Here is a 14,133-nt window from a genome sequence, read left to right as displayed (position 1 = left end):
TATGAAACAGCAGGGAACGTGGCTGGTTTATTGTTTATCTTTTGTTTATGAGGCAGTATTCAAGTTTAATTACTCCTCTAAATTAAACTCTAACAGGCATCAGGAGACATCCCTTTACATGACTAAGTTAAAAAAAAAAATCTAGAGATTCCAACACTAGATCTTTCAAATAAGTTAACATATATAGGAAGAAAGTAGTCAGACTGTAACAACACAGGAAGGCATTTAAACACTTGCACTTGCTACTGCATGTTTGAGTGTTGCATTATGACAACAAAATATTGTAAAACAGTACTATAATTTGGCAAATAATTTCTATCATTTTCAGTGGGTGGAGTTAGATATGCTGGAGAAGGGTGGGGGTATGGCCTGAGGGAGAATTTTACTCTCTACATCTGGAGGAGAAAAAAAAAATCAAATGATAAAGAGAAACTTCCCACTGATAACAGTCTCTTCAGTAACATTATTTAGGGGCTTTTTTTGTTTGCTTGGGGGGGGTTGTTTTTTATTTGTTTTTGAGCATTCATGTAGAGAAGGGAGAAAAAAAAAAGTTCACTATGTTTACCATAACAGTAAGTGACCAGTTTTGGATGAACTTAGCTGTAGGAAAAATAAAAGTTAAAAGCAACTAGCAAAAGATTATTCCAGATGGCATCTGTCATATTGTATTTAGGGTTATTTTAAAGAGATTCCTGCCACTATGAAAACATTCCATTGACAGAGTTTTTCCTAGGCTGCATCTGAAACCCCAGCACAACATATTTAGAATACATAGGAAATGTTTTCTAATAACTTGTATATTTGTATGAAAAAAACATTTTATATAACTACGTGGGTTGGAAACTAATAGAGTAAGATGTAAGTCTTAAAATGTATTATAATATTTTAAGAGCTCACTCACCTCTAAGCTTTAAATTCAATAAAAGGTGGGTATCTGCAGTTTTCACCAGTATAATGACTAGAAAACTGTACAATAAATAAAAAAGATTTACTATGACATTCTAGCCCCATTGACTGGTTGATAGGTAGGGACAGAAATGGTAAAAATAAAAACAAAAGTACTTGTTCATACAATAGAATAAAAGAAAAGAAAGCTGGGTGGATACTAAAATGTTAATATATTTAGCTATACTGGTTCTGGCAGCATTATAGTTAATGTGCATGTGGTGTGCAGTGTGAGCTCAGCAGTTACTGGGCCAACTGTCTCAGTATTTCTGGGAATTCTGCCTATTCACAGTGCAGGGATTGTTCAATTGCTGCAAAATGTACAAAATGAATTTTACAAAAATGAATTGTAAGGAAGGCCCCATTACAACGATTTTACAGCAAAGATGTCAACATCAATTTTTCTTTCATGCATAGCTAATGATTAAAACAGCATATTCCATTTGCCTAAGACAATTTATTTCATATTGGCACATCAAAATATTGAAATACAAAGTTATCTTTACCCTTCTTATTCATTGCTGCTGAACCCACACCATTGTTCAAACCATGAAAAATAAAACAAACTTGGCAAGAAATACTTAAAACAAAGACTCATCAATATTCTCCAATTTGTCAACATCTCAATTACAGCAATGGAAAAAATGTAAATTTCATGTGCTCTAAAGGTCTATTCTTCTGTTAGCGCACATGCATAACTACCATCACCCATTAATGGGAATTACTCATACACATCAACACAGGGACAGGACAAGAAAACTTGAAAGGAAAAGATAAATTATAAGAGCTACTCTTTTTCTGGATCTTCCTCAGCTGAAAAATATCATTGTTCTTTAAGTGTTCATACTGCATACAGTTTACCTCTAGGAAATCTGTAGTTTCTGAACTGATGCATCCTCAGTGGAGTGTTATTTATTAGGAAGTTTGATTTTTCACAATATAACCTGAGAAGTTTGGGCCTCTCTAGCAGGAGTTTACGTTCTAACAACAAAATGATAGCTTTTCACCAATAAACTCTCAGTCCGAGAAGGTGTCAAATTGAGGTATTTTGAAGATATACAAACGAGATACACATGCAGTCCAAACCATACATATCTACTCATGACATTTTAAAAAATCATGGAAAAACAACATTTGATATTGCACTCTATTTACAATATCAAATTTTGGGTATTAAACTCGAATTAAAAACAACTCCATATGAATACATTGCATTATTTAATACAACTCATCCCTCTCCTATTTTAATTAGTTTCAAAACCAATTCATTTCATATATGCCTATTGTGTTAGTATAGTCTAAATAATCAAGACAGGCCTTTTCTGAATTACCAGCTAGTTCCGTTTGCAAATTCATATACCATATTATATTACATAGTGAACAAGAAACTCACACAGCCTAACTTTTCCAATATGCATCAACCCAAAGATGTAACCTAGGATAAGCATGTGTGATTTCAGTCAATATCTCTGTTGACTTTGCCCTGAAGCAGATAATTAATCTTTCCCACAGAAAGCTACTGTGGACAAATCAGTGGGGCCAAAACATCAAACCATCACAAAAAAATGTTTAAAAGACTATGTTAGATATTCTGTGAGAGCCTGGCATTCTTACTTCTTTCTGCAAGGGGCCACATTCTGCTCAAACTTACTTAGGGTCCCTTCAAAGCCAGTGCAACTATTCAGACGAGCTAATGATTCAGCTCAAACTGAATTATTAAATTTACTCTATAAATTCCAGAACCAGGCCTTCTGCCTTTAGCTTCTTAATTTATGTTCACCCTGGGCCTGATCCAGAGAGATACTGAACAGCCACAAATCCCCTTTGACTTTAGCTGCTGCTGCTGCTCATCATGTCTCAGGATTAGGTTCTTGGCCTTATAAAACTAAGAATATGGTAAACCAAGAACACAGTCTTGTGTCATCAAAGATGAAAACTAAAACAATTCCCCAGTGGTTTCTTGTATACCACATGTTTTTAAACCTTTAAAAAGATTGATTTCCTACTTTCCAGGCAAAATCTGCCATATTCATTATGTGAAATATCCCATAAAGAGATTAAATGATAATTAAAGTCTGTGTGCTACATATCCATCACTATGGTAGAAACGGATGCGGAATACAAGAAGTTGGTGGCATTTTAAAAGCAGTCACTTGGACATTGCATGAGCAATGCAGAGGCACTTTTACTTTGTTTTGCACAGAACAAGGAAAAAGTAGTACCCCAAAAGGCTTCCAGATATTGTTTCTCCAAAGCAATGGCTGGATGATAAAACTGCACGCACCTCTTAATGTGCTGCTTAGGGTTTTACACATATATTCCCTGGTAAAAACCCCAGGGTCTTCTGTCTCTCCTCCCCTTCTCTCAGCCCCTTTCCTGCTATCTCCCTTGCCATAACTCAACTAACCCAACAGAACCAGTCAGTTTTAAATTTCAGTTGGGACCCCAGTGACCTGTTAATGAATCTACAGAGAGGAGAAAAACTCACAGTGTTGAGTTATGCCTGGTGTTGCTAGCTGACTTGGAGTCAGAAATGCTTGAAGCGTTAACGTAATTGCAAGAATGTGAAAAATGAAGCGTTGGGCTCCTGAGCAAAGCGAAAGGTCAAAGCAAGCCTTACACAAAACAAGTCTCTGGAAGATGGCCTCATTAGACCATTAAATCAGCTTCTCCTTTTTTCCTCTTCTTTGTAAAATGTTTAGAGTGGGGTTTTTTTTTATTATTGGATATATTTAACTCCTCCCTTTCAACAAGAAACAAGCTGATCAGATCTACTGCATATTTACTATTCACTACCATAATATTTTGTGACATTGATCTGTATCTGTGGATCTGAACCACATTAAAGTCAATAAATGCTTGGTAGATTACAGGTCACTAGTACTTATGTTTTTTTAGATGATCAATATAGAGTATAGCCTAGTTTTCCCTTGTACAAGAAAGGTGACATGCTAAAAACAACACAGACACTCACCACTAATAAAATTAGGATAATCTTTCATCATTCATTGCCTGAAGGCCGTTTTCTTAACTCCTTCAGAGCTAGGATGTTTCAACTCAGTTCAGACTTTGACTGTTAACCCTTTCAGTGCTGAATATGCAGCCAACGCGCTGTGGCATTCTAATTCTGATACTAAATGCCGTGAACAGGCAAAATTCTCCTGCATCTTGTTTCTTTCTAATCATAAGATCATGAAGGGAGCCCTATGTGTAGGGTCAACAACAACCATGGCACTATTCTCCCCTCTTCTCCAGCTCCCACTGAGCTACTGAGCTTCCCTGAAGTCAAGAACTGTATCTTAGAAACTCCGGGCTAGCAGGAAGGATGTTCCAGAAGAACCCATGAAAATGGAAGAAGGTCAATAGGCAGGATGAAGGAATGGTGCAAATCACTCACCTCTGCCATAGGTACTAGTAAAAAAGCCAGTGGGACATTAATGCAATCTGAGGCTGTATGAACTCTTTCATGAGCTCCTCCAGTGCCATAGCAGGGGGGAGGCAGGTGAGTAGGGTGACTGCCCTGGGTGCCAAAGCAAAGAGGCGCCAACAGGTGCTGCCCAGTCAGGGCGTGGCATGGGACAGAGCCACAAGCAGCTCATTTGGGGGGCCGTGGTGACAAGTGGAGGGTGGCACCCGCCACTGCATACACTCCCGGGCAAGTATGGGGGGGAGCATGTGCCCCCCCAGATCTGTGTGTATGTAGGCTGCCACTGAGGGCTTTGCCCCAGGTACCAAGCTTCCTTGCCATGGTACTGAAGGGCTCCTTCACCTGGAGGGCTCCCTACTACAGTACAGTACTGGATTCAGCAGTAGCTAGAAGCCTTGGTGGCACAATTTTAGTAGAGCCAAACCGATGGGAACCCACAAGAATAAAACAAGAGGGCATCTTGCTGATCCCAAGGATCTTTTGGGTTTGGAGACAGAACCCCTACTGTTCCAGAAGTTTGAAAAACCTTACCCCTCTGGCAGGACAATTCAAGAAAAATGTAACAAGGAGATGCTTGCTGTTTTTTTCCCCCATTAGATTTCTCTCACTGGTATTTTCTTGTATAGGGAGGGGAGTGTAATTCAGGCCATAGTATTCAGTGGGAACTTTGCCTAGTTTTACATTGCAGAAATGTGAATCTTTCAGCCGCTAGAAGTCAGATGGAATGCTGACACTCCACTGGAAGATTGGCACTTCAAAAGAAAGTGTACCAAGTATATGAGGAAGCACATTACATTGGTCTGCTGAAGTACACCAGGCAGCATTCAGGTGATTAAACTGGCCTTTATGAAAGAGCTGACCTGATGCCAAAATAACTGTAATATATTTATGAGCATATTGTGCACATTACTACTGACCACAACTTTGAGTGACAGACCTTGTAGCTGACTATCTTTGGGCCCATCACCCCCATGCATCATATCAAATAATGAGATCAGCCTGGGAGTGTTTGCTGACAGCCCCCAGATTGATATGCCTGGAGATCAGAGTCACATTTTCAGGCACAGAACCCCTCTTCCCATGGCTGTGGAACTCACTAATGGCTACCCACCAGAGCTCAAATTTTCTGGACTTCAAGATGACAAGACATGTCCTTGTGGTCAAGTGCTGACTGAAGATGGACTGTCTCTAAATAATTTATGGTTGTTGGGGGACATGGGGATGAACACAACTACAGGGGTTATTTGTCCTGCCTGAGGGGGACAGTTCAGATTAATTCATTGATGTGTTTAAGTTGTGTCATGCTCCCAGATGTCTCAGGGATGGGCACGTATAAAAACATAACTGAGTAAATCTTCCCCTAATCATCTTTATTTCACCACCCCAAAAATACTGTACATATAAACAGTAAAGTGTGCCCGTTAATTATTAGAGGCATGCTGACCTGTTGTTCTACAACTGAGGCCCTCCTTACTAATAATTGCTGTGGCTGTTATAGTTCATTACAGATCTGATCCAACTCCAGGTCACGTCAATGGAAAGACTCCAAATGACTCCAAGGGAGCTGAATTGCACCCTATGTCACACCCTCTTCCACTACCAGAAAATTACAAATAATATATTGAAAGAGGAGATGGGTCCAATTCAGCACACTGGCGAAAAACCATCACATGCCAACCTGAATTTTGGGGAGTTAAAAGTCAGTACCCAGATAAAAATCCAACAATAGTAAATCCTACTTTTGCAAAGGATTGAATGAAAACTTCATTTTGGAATGTTTGATGCTGTATTCTTGCTCGCCCTACACTTTATGCAGCCATTTACACCTGTGTGAAGCTAACGGATAGTGCTATTCTACCACAATGGCGGCATTTGACTGGAACTTGGTGCAGATATGAATGACCATGTGAGGTAGAAAAACTGGATCTCTTGCACTTTGGGTGGTGAGGTGGCTTTCAAAATCCATAGCCTGGGGCCATGACTAGGGCAGGGTAGCTAGGGCAGCTGACTTAAGGGAGGGTAGGATAAAAACAGCTGCTGTCACTGCCATGCGATTGTGCTGGTGGTGCAGCAGCAACTGCAAATTGCTGCTGTCCCTGTGTATGGCAGCTGCTCCGGGTGCCCAGCCTTGTCGTTACACCTCTATCAGAGTCAGATGGGAATTCTGAGCTCTAGATTTGGAAAGCTCCCTCACCATATAAGTGCAGGAGATCCAATTCTTGTACCTCACATTGGGGGGGGGGGGGTGTCTGTGTGTGTGCGTGTGTGTATACACACACACACACACACACACACACACACACAGTATACACTACAAGAGGCTTTCTCAGTCAGTCACAGTTAACTTTTGCTTTTTCTTGATATGATTTAAACAGCTTTATGGATCACTATAGCAATCCTTTTATGGCTAATATTGCAAGTTAAATTATCTGTTTACAGCCCAGTACAAACTACTGCATCACAGCTGGAGAGTGTGCCTGTCATTATATTTACTTACACCACACAAAAATAAACTGTAGATAACCAAATTTGTAAAGGAATTGGCAGAACTAATCAATTGTTATTACAAAGCTTGTTTGAAGATTAGATATTTTGCTTTGAAATAATAATAAAATGCAACTAAGTAGGTTAAGAAAAGGAAATACTGTCTCCCTAAGTTACAGCTGATTACACTGCAAGCCTGCCACTCCATGTTTACACTAAGGCAGATGTACTGATATAATAAAAAAAGCTGAAGTTATTTTAGTCATGCCTACTTTGCACAGGGAAAAAGTTTGACCTTTTACCTTGCTCACTGCTGTTGTCTCCACTCTGGGAAGCATGGCCCCCACTGGAGGGCCCCGGTGTGCCTGCTGAGTGCGTTGAGGTTGCATCATCGTGGTCTCGCCAAGATGAAGGGTTCTGGTGTCAGAATGCCAAGGAATTTTTTCCACAGTTCCCATTCCAATAGCAAATGAGGAACAGAAAGAAAACAGAGGAGGGGGGGGGGAAAGTATACACATTAGCATTTGTGAAATATGCCAAATACTGATACTGTCTGTGCAATGTAATATGTCTTCAGAAGTTAGAAGCAGGGGACATACAGATTTTTATTCTTCCAATAGTTATCTGGGTGTAATTGCATTAAAACTGTGAAGAAAACGTTGGTGACAAAAGTTTTAATGTTTCTTAATTAACTAGTTGCAATGTAATACAATATTGTGTGGTCAGATTGGAAGGGGCAGGAGTGGTTTGCCAGCCCATTGCCCATTTTTTCCCCCTACAGGAAAAAGGCAAAGAGAAAAACAGTAAAAGAACTGTTTCAAAAAGTAAAGGAAAAAATGGTTGGGAGGGGAGCATACCCTCACACCCCTCTCTCTCTGCCACCAATTGAATGCTGGAAATACTTCAAGCAAATGCAGAGCTGTGGGAAAAATAAGTTTCCTTTGAAACATATTATATACCAGTAAGGAATTTTTTCTTCAGTATGATACATTTCTAAAGACTTTCTAGATGTATCACTCTTCAACAGTTCTTTTACAAGTACTGTCAAGAATAATCACAAGGTGATTATATGAAATAATATATATAGTGATTTTTATGTAATCCTTTCTACATTAATACGCATAAAATACAATAAAAGAGAATATACAAGATAGACATATGAAGTTTGACAAAACTTGGCTAACTAAGACCTCTGCTACTGTACTTTAGTCATATAACTCATGGTAATGTTTAATTTATTGAGTATTGGTTTTCCTGGAGTGAAGAACTGCTATTTAAAAAGGATAAGTGAGGAAAACCGAAAGTTACAGCTTAGTGCTATTTTGCTGAGTGTATTCTCCTCCTGGTCCTCCTCCCCTTTCCTGATCATTCCCAATACCCTGCTGTTGCTTAAAGGAAAACAGGAATTCTACTGTACAGGAAGAGCTTTATCAGCACCACATGAAGGCAGGCAAGAGATGGAATTTCCTCTGGCAGAAAAGGAGAGCAAGAACACATGAAACAGATCAGACTAGGGGTTGAACCTGCATTGCATGTCACCTGTATGTGACAACTTAAATTAAGCACATTGTAACACTTTTGCACAAGAAAAGTTGATGCTTTTTCTTCAATCAGTGTTGAGAAAATAAAGGACGCGGCAAGCTATTACAATATAAGCAAGAACTGCAACTGTGTATTGATAAATATACTCTCTGGGTCTAATTCTAACTTCACTTACACACATGTGAATTAAAGTAAATCCAATCAAATCAGCAGTGTTCCCCAATGAAAGGCCCTAAAAATATATTGTACCACCTCAAGATAATCTCCCCAAACTGATTATTATCACAGGCATCACGGCAATATAACATAACGGATGTAAAGCAACATAATGGAACAGTTAGACAATAGCTTACTACAAACCCCAAGAATATAATCTTTATGGGCCTGATCCAGTCCTATTGTGGTCAAAGTAAAGAGTCTCATTCACGTCACAAGTTTTGGATTAGGTCCTAAGTGACCAAGAATTAATAGGAAGGCAAATTCTTATCACCCTAAGTATGCAAATGGCCTCACTTCAAGCAACAGGAATGCATATATGAGCAAATCAAGCAGGATTTTCCCAGGATGTAACAGTCATAACTTGTCAGCACAACTAATAACATTTAGGACACAAATTCTATCTACCTATTCTGTTTCCCTAATATATAACTGCAACAAAGACTGTCAAAAAATCACAAATTAGAGTGTGGTATTATGTATTTGTCTCAGCAACTAAAGCCAGAGAATTACCATTAAATATCACCCTCCCAAAAATGAAATAAAAAAAAATCTGTTACCATCATGTCACGAAGTCAGGTGGAAAGAAAAATGAAAGGAAAAATGAAAAATCTAATGGTCGAAGCGGCTCAGATGTTATTAAAAAATAGACTGTGACTGAAAATAAGGTTGGGGGAAAGTTCAGATGGAAATAAAATGCGAAGACTGAGCAAGTTTCTTTGCAGCCTGGATTAAAACAGTGTTGTGCCTATGAGCTTCTCTTTTTATCTCTGAGTTAGGAAACCACTCAAATAGCTTCAAGCTGAAGGCAAACAGCAGACAGGAGCTCTTCAGCCCTCTGCAGCCTCTTAGCGTCAGCTGTTTGCCGGATGGTAATCAGATAAAGAGCTAGAAAAAATACATGATAAAGGAAAGAAACAATAGCATAGCATGAGTTTAGCCCTCCAACAACATGAGGCTGGAACCTTCTTTTAGAAAATATAATAATTGCAACATGTTCACCTAGGCAAAACTTTTCAGGAAACACAGCAAGTTATGTTAATTTTATGCACTGCAGGCTCTCTTAAGCTGGCTGCTGTTAAAGCTCCTTATCACACATATGAAAATTACAATAATTAACCAGTAACACCTCAGCTATGTTCTAAGGCAAATGTCATACAAAACCTAGCATACAGTATTTCAAAAGCCAGACCAGTCTTTCTGTTTTGAAAATTCAGTGATTTGGAAAGGATCATTGAATAAGACTTCCTGAAGCTGAAAACACTTGCTGTCTCTACCAGTCTGAGTTGTGCTTGACCTCAGTTTTCAGACCCAGTTTTAGAAAGACAGACTGCATGGACTGGGAATTCAGTGTATTTCTTGTGACATAGTTTTCTTGAGGAAACAATTTGGCAGTCTTCTATTAAGAGATAAAAATAATAAAATTAGATATTTACATGATGCAATTGTAGAATACTAAAAGAGTTAAAAATCCAGGGAAGGAACTACTCCTTTGTATTATAAAAACTGTGATCAATAACCATTAGGATGGGGCACAATGCCCTATCTCCAGTACTATATTTCCTTGAAGTAAGATCACTATAAGTCAACTTCTTCCTTTTTTCATAGACAGTTTCCAATTTTGCATCCCTCAAGAAAAACTTCTTGGCCATGAGCCCAATTATATGCAGTAGTTTTGTGAATACTGTAACAGAAAAGGCACCCAAATACAGATTTTAAGATAATTTTTCTTGATGGACCTAACTGATACAACTTTTATGTAGGTATGGAGCTTGATCCAAAGTACACTGAAATCAATGGCAATTTTAATATTGACTTCAATGGGATTTGGATATGACGCATTGCTACAGAGAGAGCTATAGACGGATCTGGACTATTTACATAAACTCATTACAATGTCTTCTCTTTTTGTAAGCTTTAAAAAGATACTTTGCATAAGAAGATCACATAACCTTGAGGATGGTATCTAAATATTAAAAAGTATTTGCTGATCTTCTATATGTATATGCACTTACACATACATACATTATAAAATTTGAGCACATAGTGTATTTAATCATGACCTAAACTACTGCAGTATACCATGGAAGGCAAATAGTGCACATGTATCTATTCCCAGTAGTTTTAATAATTGGGAGTCAAATATGGTGCTCCTCTTGCTCTTACCTAATTGTGTTAAAGAGCAGTGTTACCAGGAGAAAAGCAGTGAATACTGAGTGGAGCACAATAGAAAGAGATGGAAAATAGATACAAGAAGCTAGGTCTCCAGGGGCAGTATTTTCTATTTGCTGGGCTACAGACTCGCAGCTGATAATGCAAGTTGTAATTAATATAAAAGCAGGAGACAATATGGGGAAAGCTTGTACTAGCAGGGCCACAGGAGATCACTCTGCTGCTATCCACTGTTTCTCATTTACACACATAGCCTTCCCTAGAAAACACAATTTTGCCAGTGTTTTCTCCCTTGAAAGTTAAAAAAAATTGATTTAGCACCATCATTGAATTTTGCTAAATCTAGAAAAGAGCATGGAAAGGACAAGAGTCTCTAGGTATATGAAGCAAATCTGATGTGTTACTCTTTTGTCGATGCTGCAAATCTTGTGGAAACTGTAAGCGGTTTTAACTACTACAGTATTTCTTAAGAGATGTTCCAAGGCATATTTGATACAGGATAATCTTTCCTCGATCAGGATTGCATGCAGGCAGGCATCTGATAGTTTATATGATTCGCTACTGCTCTCTTGTCTTATATGGGACAAAGGTTGATGGGTTAACTAATACTAGACTTCCATGTAAATGCAAATGTAGGGGCAGATTATTGTATCTTCATTGTGGGCCCAAAACTTCCACTGGAAAAACTCTGTGTGTGTGTGTGTGTGTGTGTGTGTGTGCACTAGCAGTCCCACTGGGATTGAATTTGATCTCATAGTGGTTTTATTGTAGATATAACTCAATTAATCATAGGGAAGTTACTCCTGATTTAGAGTATGATAGTAAAATCAAAATCAAGCTAACTGATTTCAAATGATACCTGTGAGTAAGATAAGCAGGGTTTGTCCCACAGGCTTAAATGAAATTCTAGATATATGTTGAAAGCATGATCAGTATTGTATATTTTGTCTGTCACAAAGAACTGTAGAAAATATAAGTCCAGAATAAAGAATTCTGTAAGAAAAAAATAAAAGTTACGTAGCTAGTTCTTTACTAACTATGATAACTTAAAATTAATTTAATTGAAGATTTGAAGGTAATTCTTGTGAATCAGTTTTGCAGGTGAAAAATGGAACTTAACAATACCAGCGACATATGGTGGTTTATTTTCCCCAGACTATTGGCCAAATCCTGTTTACCTTACTTACACTAGCAACATCTTTGAAATCAACTGAGCCACTAACACAACAAAGTTAATAAGAATTTGTCCCTGCACTGAGATTATATATTAAAACACGACATATTAGGTCAGCCAAAAATGTTGTATAAACCTACATTTGTGGGTGCATGTGTGCACACGTGTGTGTAATGTAATGCAGGATGAGGTTTTAGAGACTGCTGTGGTGAATGGCAATAATAAGTATATATAAAGAAACTTTCAATAAGTAAATGGGGCATACAAAACACTAATTTGGTTTGATATATATGTTTACAACAAACACAAGGCTCTGTATTACACAGGTTTACTTTCTTAAAGGTACTTAATATGATGTTACTGACTATACTTAGAAGTAGTGTCCTGTGTTTTAATCATGATGAATTATTCATCAGCATCACAAAAGTAAACCAAAATGCAAGGCACATCAATCTACCGATAACATACAATGTGCTTGCTTATACATATGCACAAGTTTTTAAGTCTAAAACTTGACATTTTTTCTCCTTTAGCTTTCATTTGAGTAAATTTCAAGAAGAAATTTTTACTCCTGAACTGTGGCACTGTTCTTAAAAGGGCTGTAGTCACCTTTTTCAATTGTATTTTTCAATTAAACTTTGATTCAAGCACGTAAGTCACCTGTCACTACAGAAGCAAGACCTGAAAAATCAGGATTTTTGTAAGTGTTCTTTCTATTTAATTCTACATGGCAACACTTCTTCTGGAGTGATACTCTTAGTCTTAAACATTCAAGAATATTATTTTCATGCAACAGTGTAAAGTTTATTTCATTATAAAAGAGAAAACAGGCAATATCCAACACCACTGCAAGCGAAACAAAAATAGTAAATAAATTAATGGAAAATGTAACTTTCTAACTGAAGTTGGAATCAGATATGTAACATCTAACCTAACAGGAAACACTAACATCAGAGAGATAGTAAAGTACACTATCATCTCAGAAGTCAGAAACTGAATTAAATGTAATTAATAGTCAATTTTTATTTGTAATGAAATCATCAGAAAAGGCACCATAAAGAAAAACTAGAAACATACACCATTCCCTAGTGTATTAGAATCCCCTGGATGACACATGGCTGCAGAATACACAAGATCTACAGAAACATTCCAAGTCCATCCAGTATGTAATTTGGTAAGAAAAAATATTTGCCTTATTATTGTTGTAGCTACATAGTTCTCTTTTTGACATTTACAGTACATAACTACACGTTTAGGGTGCAATCCTCCATTCCTGTCATACTTAGAACTCCCACTGAAATCCATGGGAGTTTGGGGTGCATAGAAAATACAGTATCAGGCCATTAATAACATGCTTACTACTTACTATCACTGAAATCTCACAACAAGGCTAGGTTTTATAACCTGAGACAGCTGCTTGTGACCCCATTTTTGGATTTTCTGATTTGCCAGGTATTGTTAATTTACTTACAGCAAACCTTTTAAAAGGAATATTAGAAAAAAAAGAAAGCATCTTACTGTTCAAAAGGACAAAGTAAACTAGCTATTACCATCTCATCTGACAACTGAAAGATTTTAACATTCAGACTAACATTTCTCTTCTACAGCTAAAGCAACAAATTTCTAATCCTTCAATAATTCCATTGTAAAATGTAGACACATGTATTTTTCCACCTATTTTAATTATGTTTTATATATGATGATCTGTATATTAGTGCCTCTCAGTTGTAAAGTAACTACAGCATGTAAACAAATGTAAAATAGACTGAGGCCCTGATCCTACTCCCCAGTGAAGTCTATTGGAGGTGGGGTCTCAACTTCAATGAGCACAGCCTTAGGCTCTCAATCAAATTTGGGCTCAGAGAAGAACTGTATGGCCTTAGTCAAAGCTACACACAAAAGAAAATGTAAATAAAGTAAAGGAAAGAAATGTTATAGAATGTTTGAAAAGTTTATAGATCTCCAAAGAGCATGAGTTGCCAAACTGAGATGTTAAAAAAATGGTAATGGGAGTTTAGGCTGTGTCTGGAATGCAGGATTGGGCCCTACATGTTTATACTGAACAATGATAAATTTTCGCTGCTGGTGCTGGGAAATGCAACTTGAACTGCAGCTGGGACTGAAGGGGTTTTTTGGTTTGTTTTTGTTTTTGTTTTAACTAATCTGGTGCAGC

At 37.7% G+C, this 14,133-nt stretch overlaps 1 protein-coding gene across 3 annotated transcripts in view; it reads right to left on the bottom strand.

The window, feature by feature from the left end:
* Positions 1 to 14,133, bottom strand: part of MEIS2 (Meis homeobox 2) — a 213,580-nt gene that overhangs the window by 190,084 nt on the left and 9,363 nt on the right. For all 3 annotated transcript variants that reach the window (XM_019496207.2, XM_019496204.2, XM_014596311.3), the window contains exon 7: positions 7,159 to 7,273. In XM_019496207.2, coding sequence (XP_019351752.1) covers positions 7,159 to 7,273 — 115 coding nt within the window. The remainder of the gene's footprint in view (positions 1 to 7,158; positions 7,274 to 14,133) is intronic.

This window comes from Alligator mississippiensis, chromosome 2, assembly GCF_030867095.1.
Source record: "Alligator mississippiensis isolate rAllMis1 chromosome 2, rAllMis1, whole genome shotgun sequence".
NCBI lineage: Eukaryota > Metazoa > Chordata > Crocodylia > Alligatoridae > Alligator > Alligator mississippiensis.
This window is presented reverse-complemented; position numbering and strand designations above follow the sequence as displayed.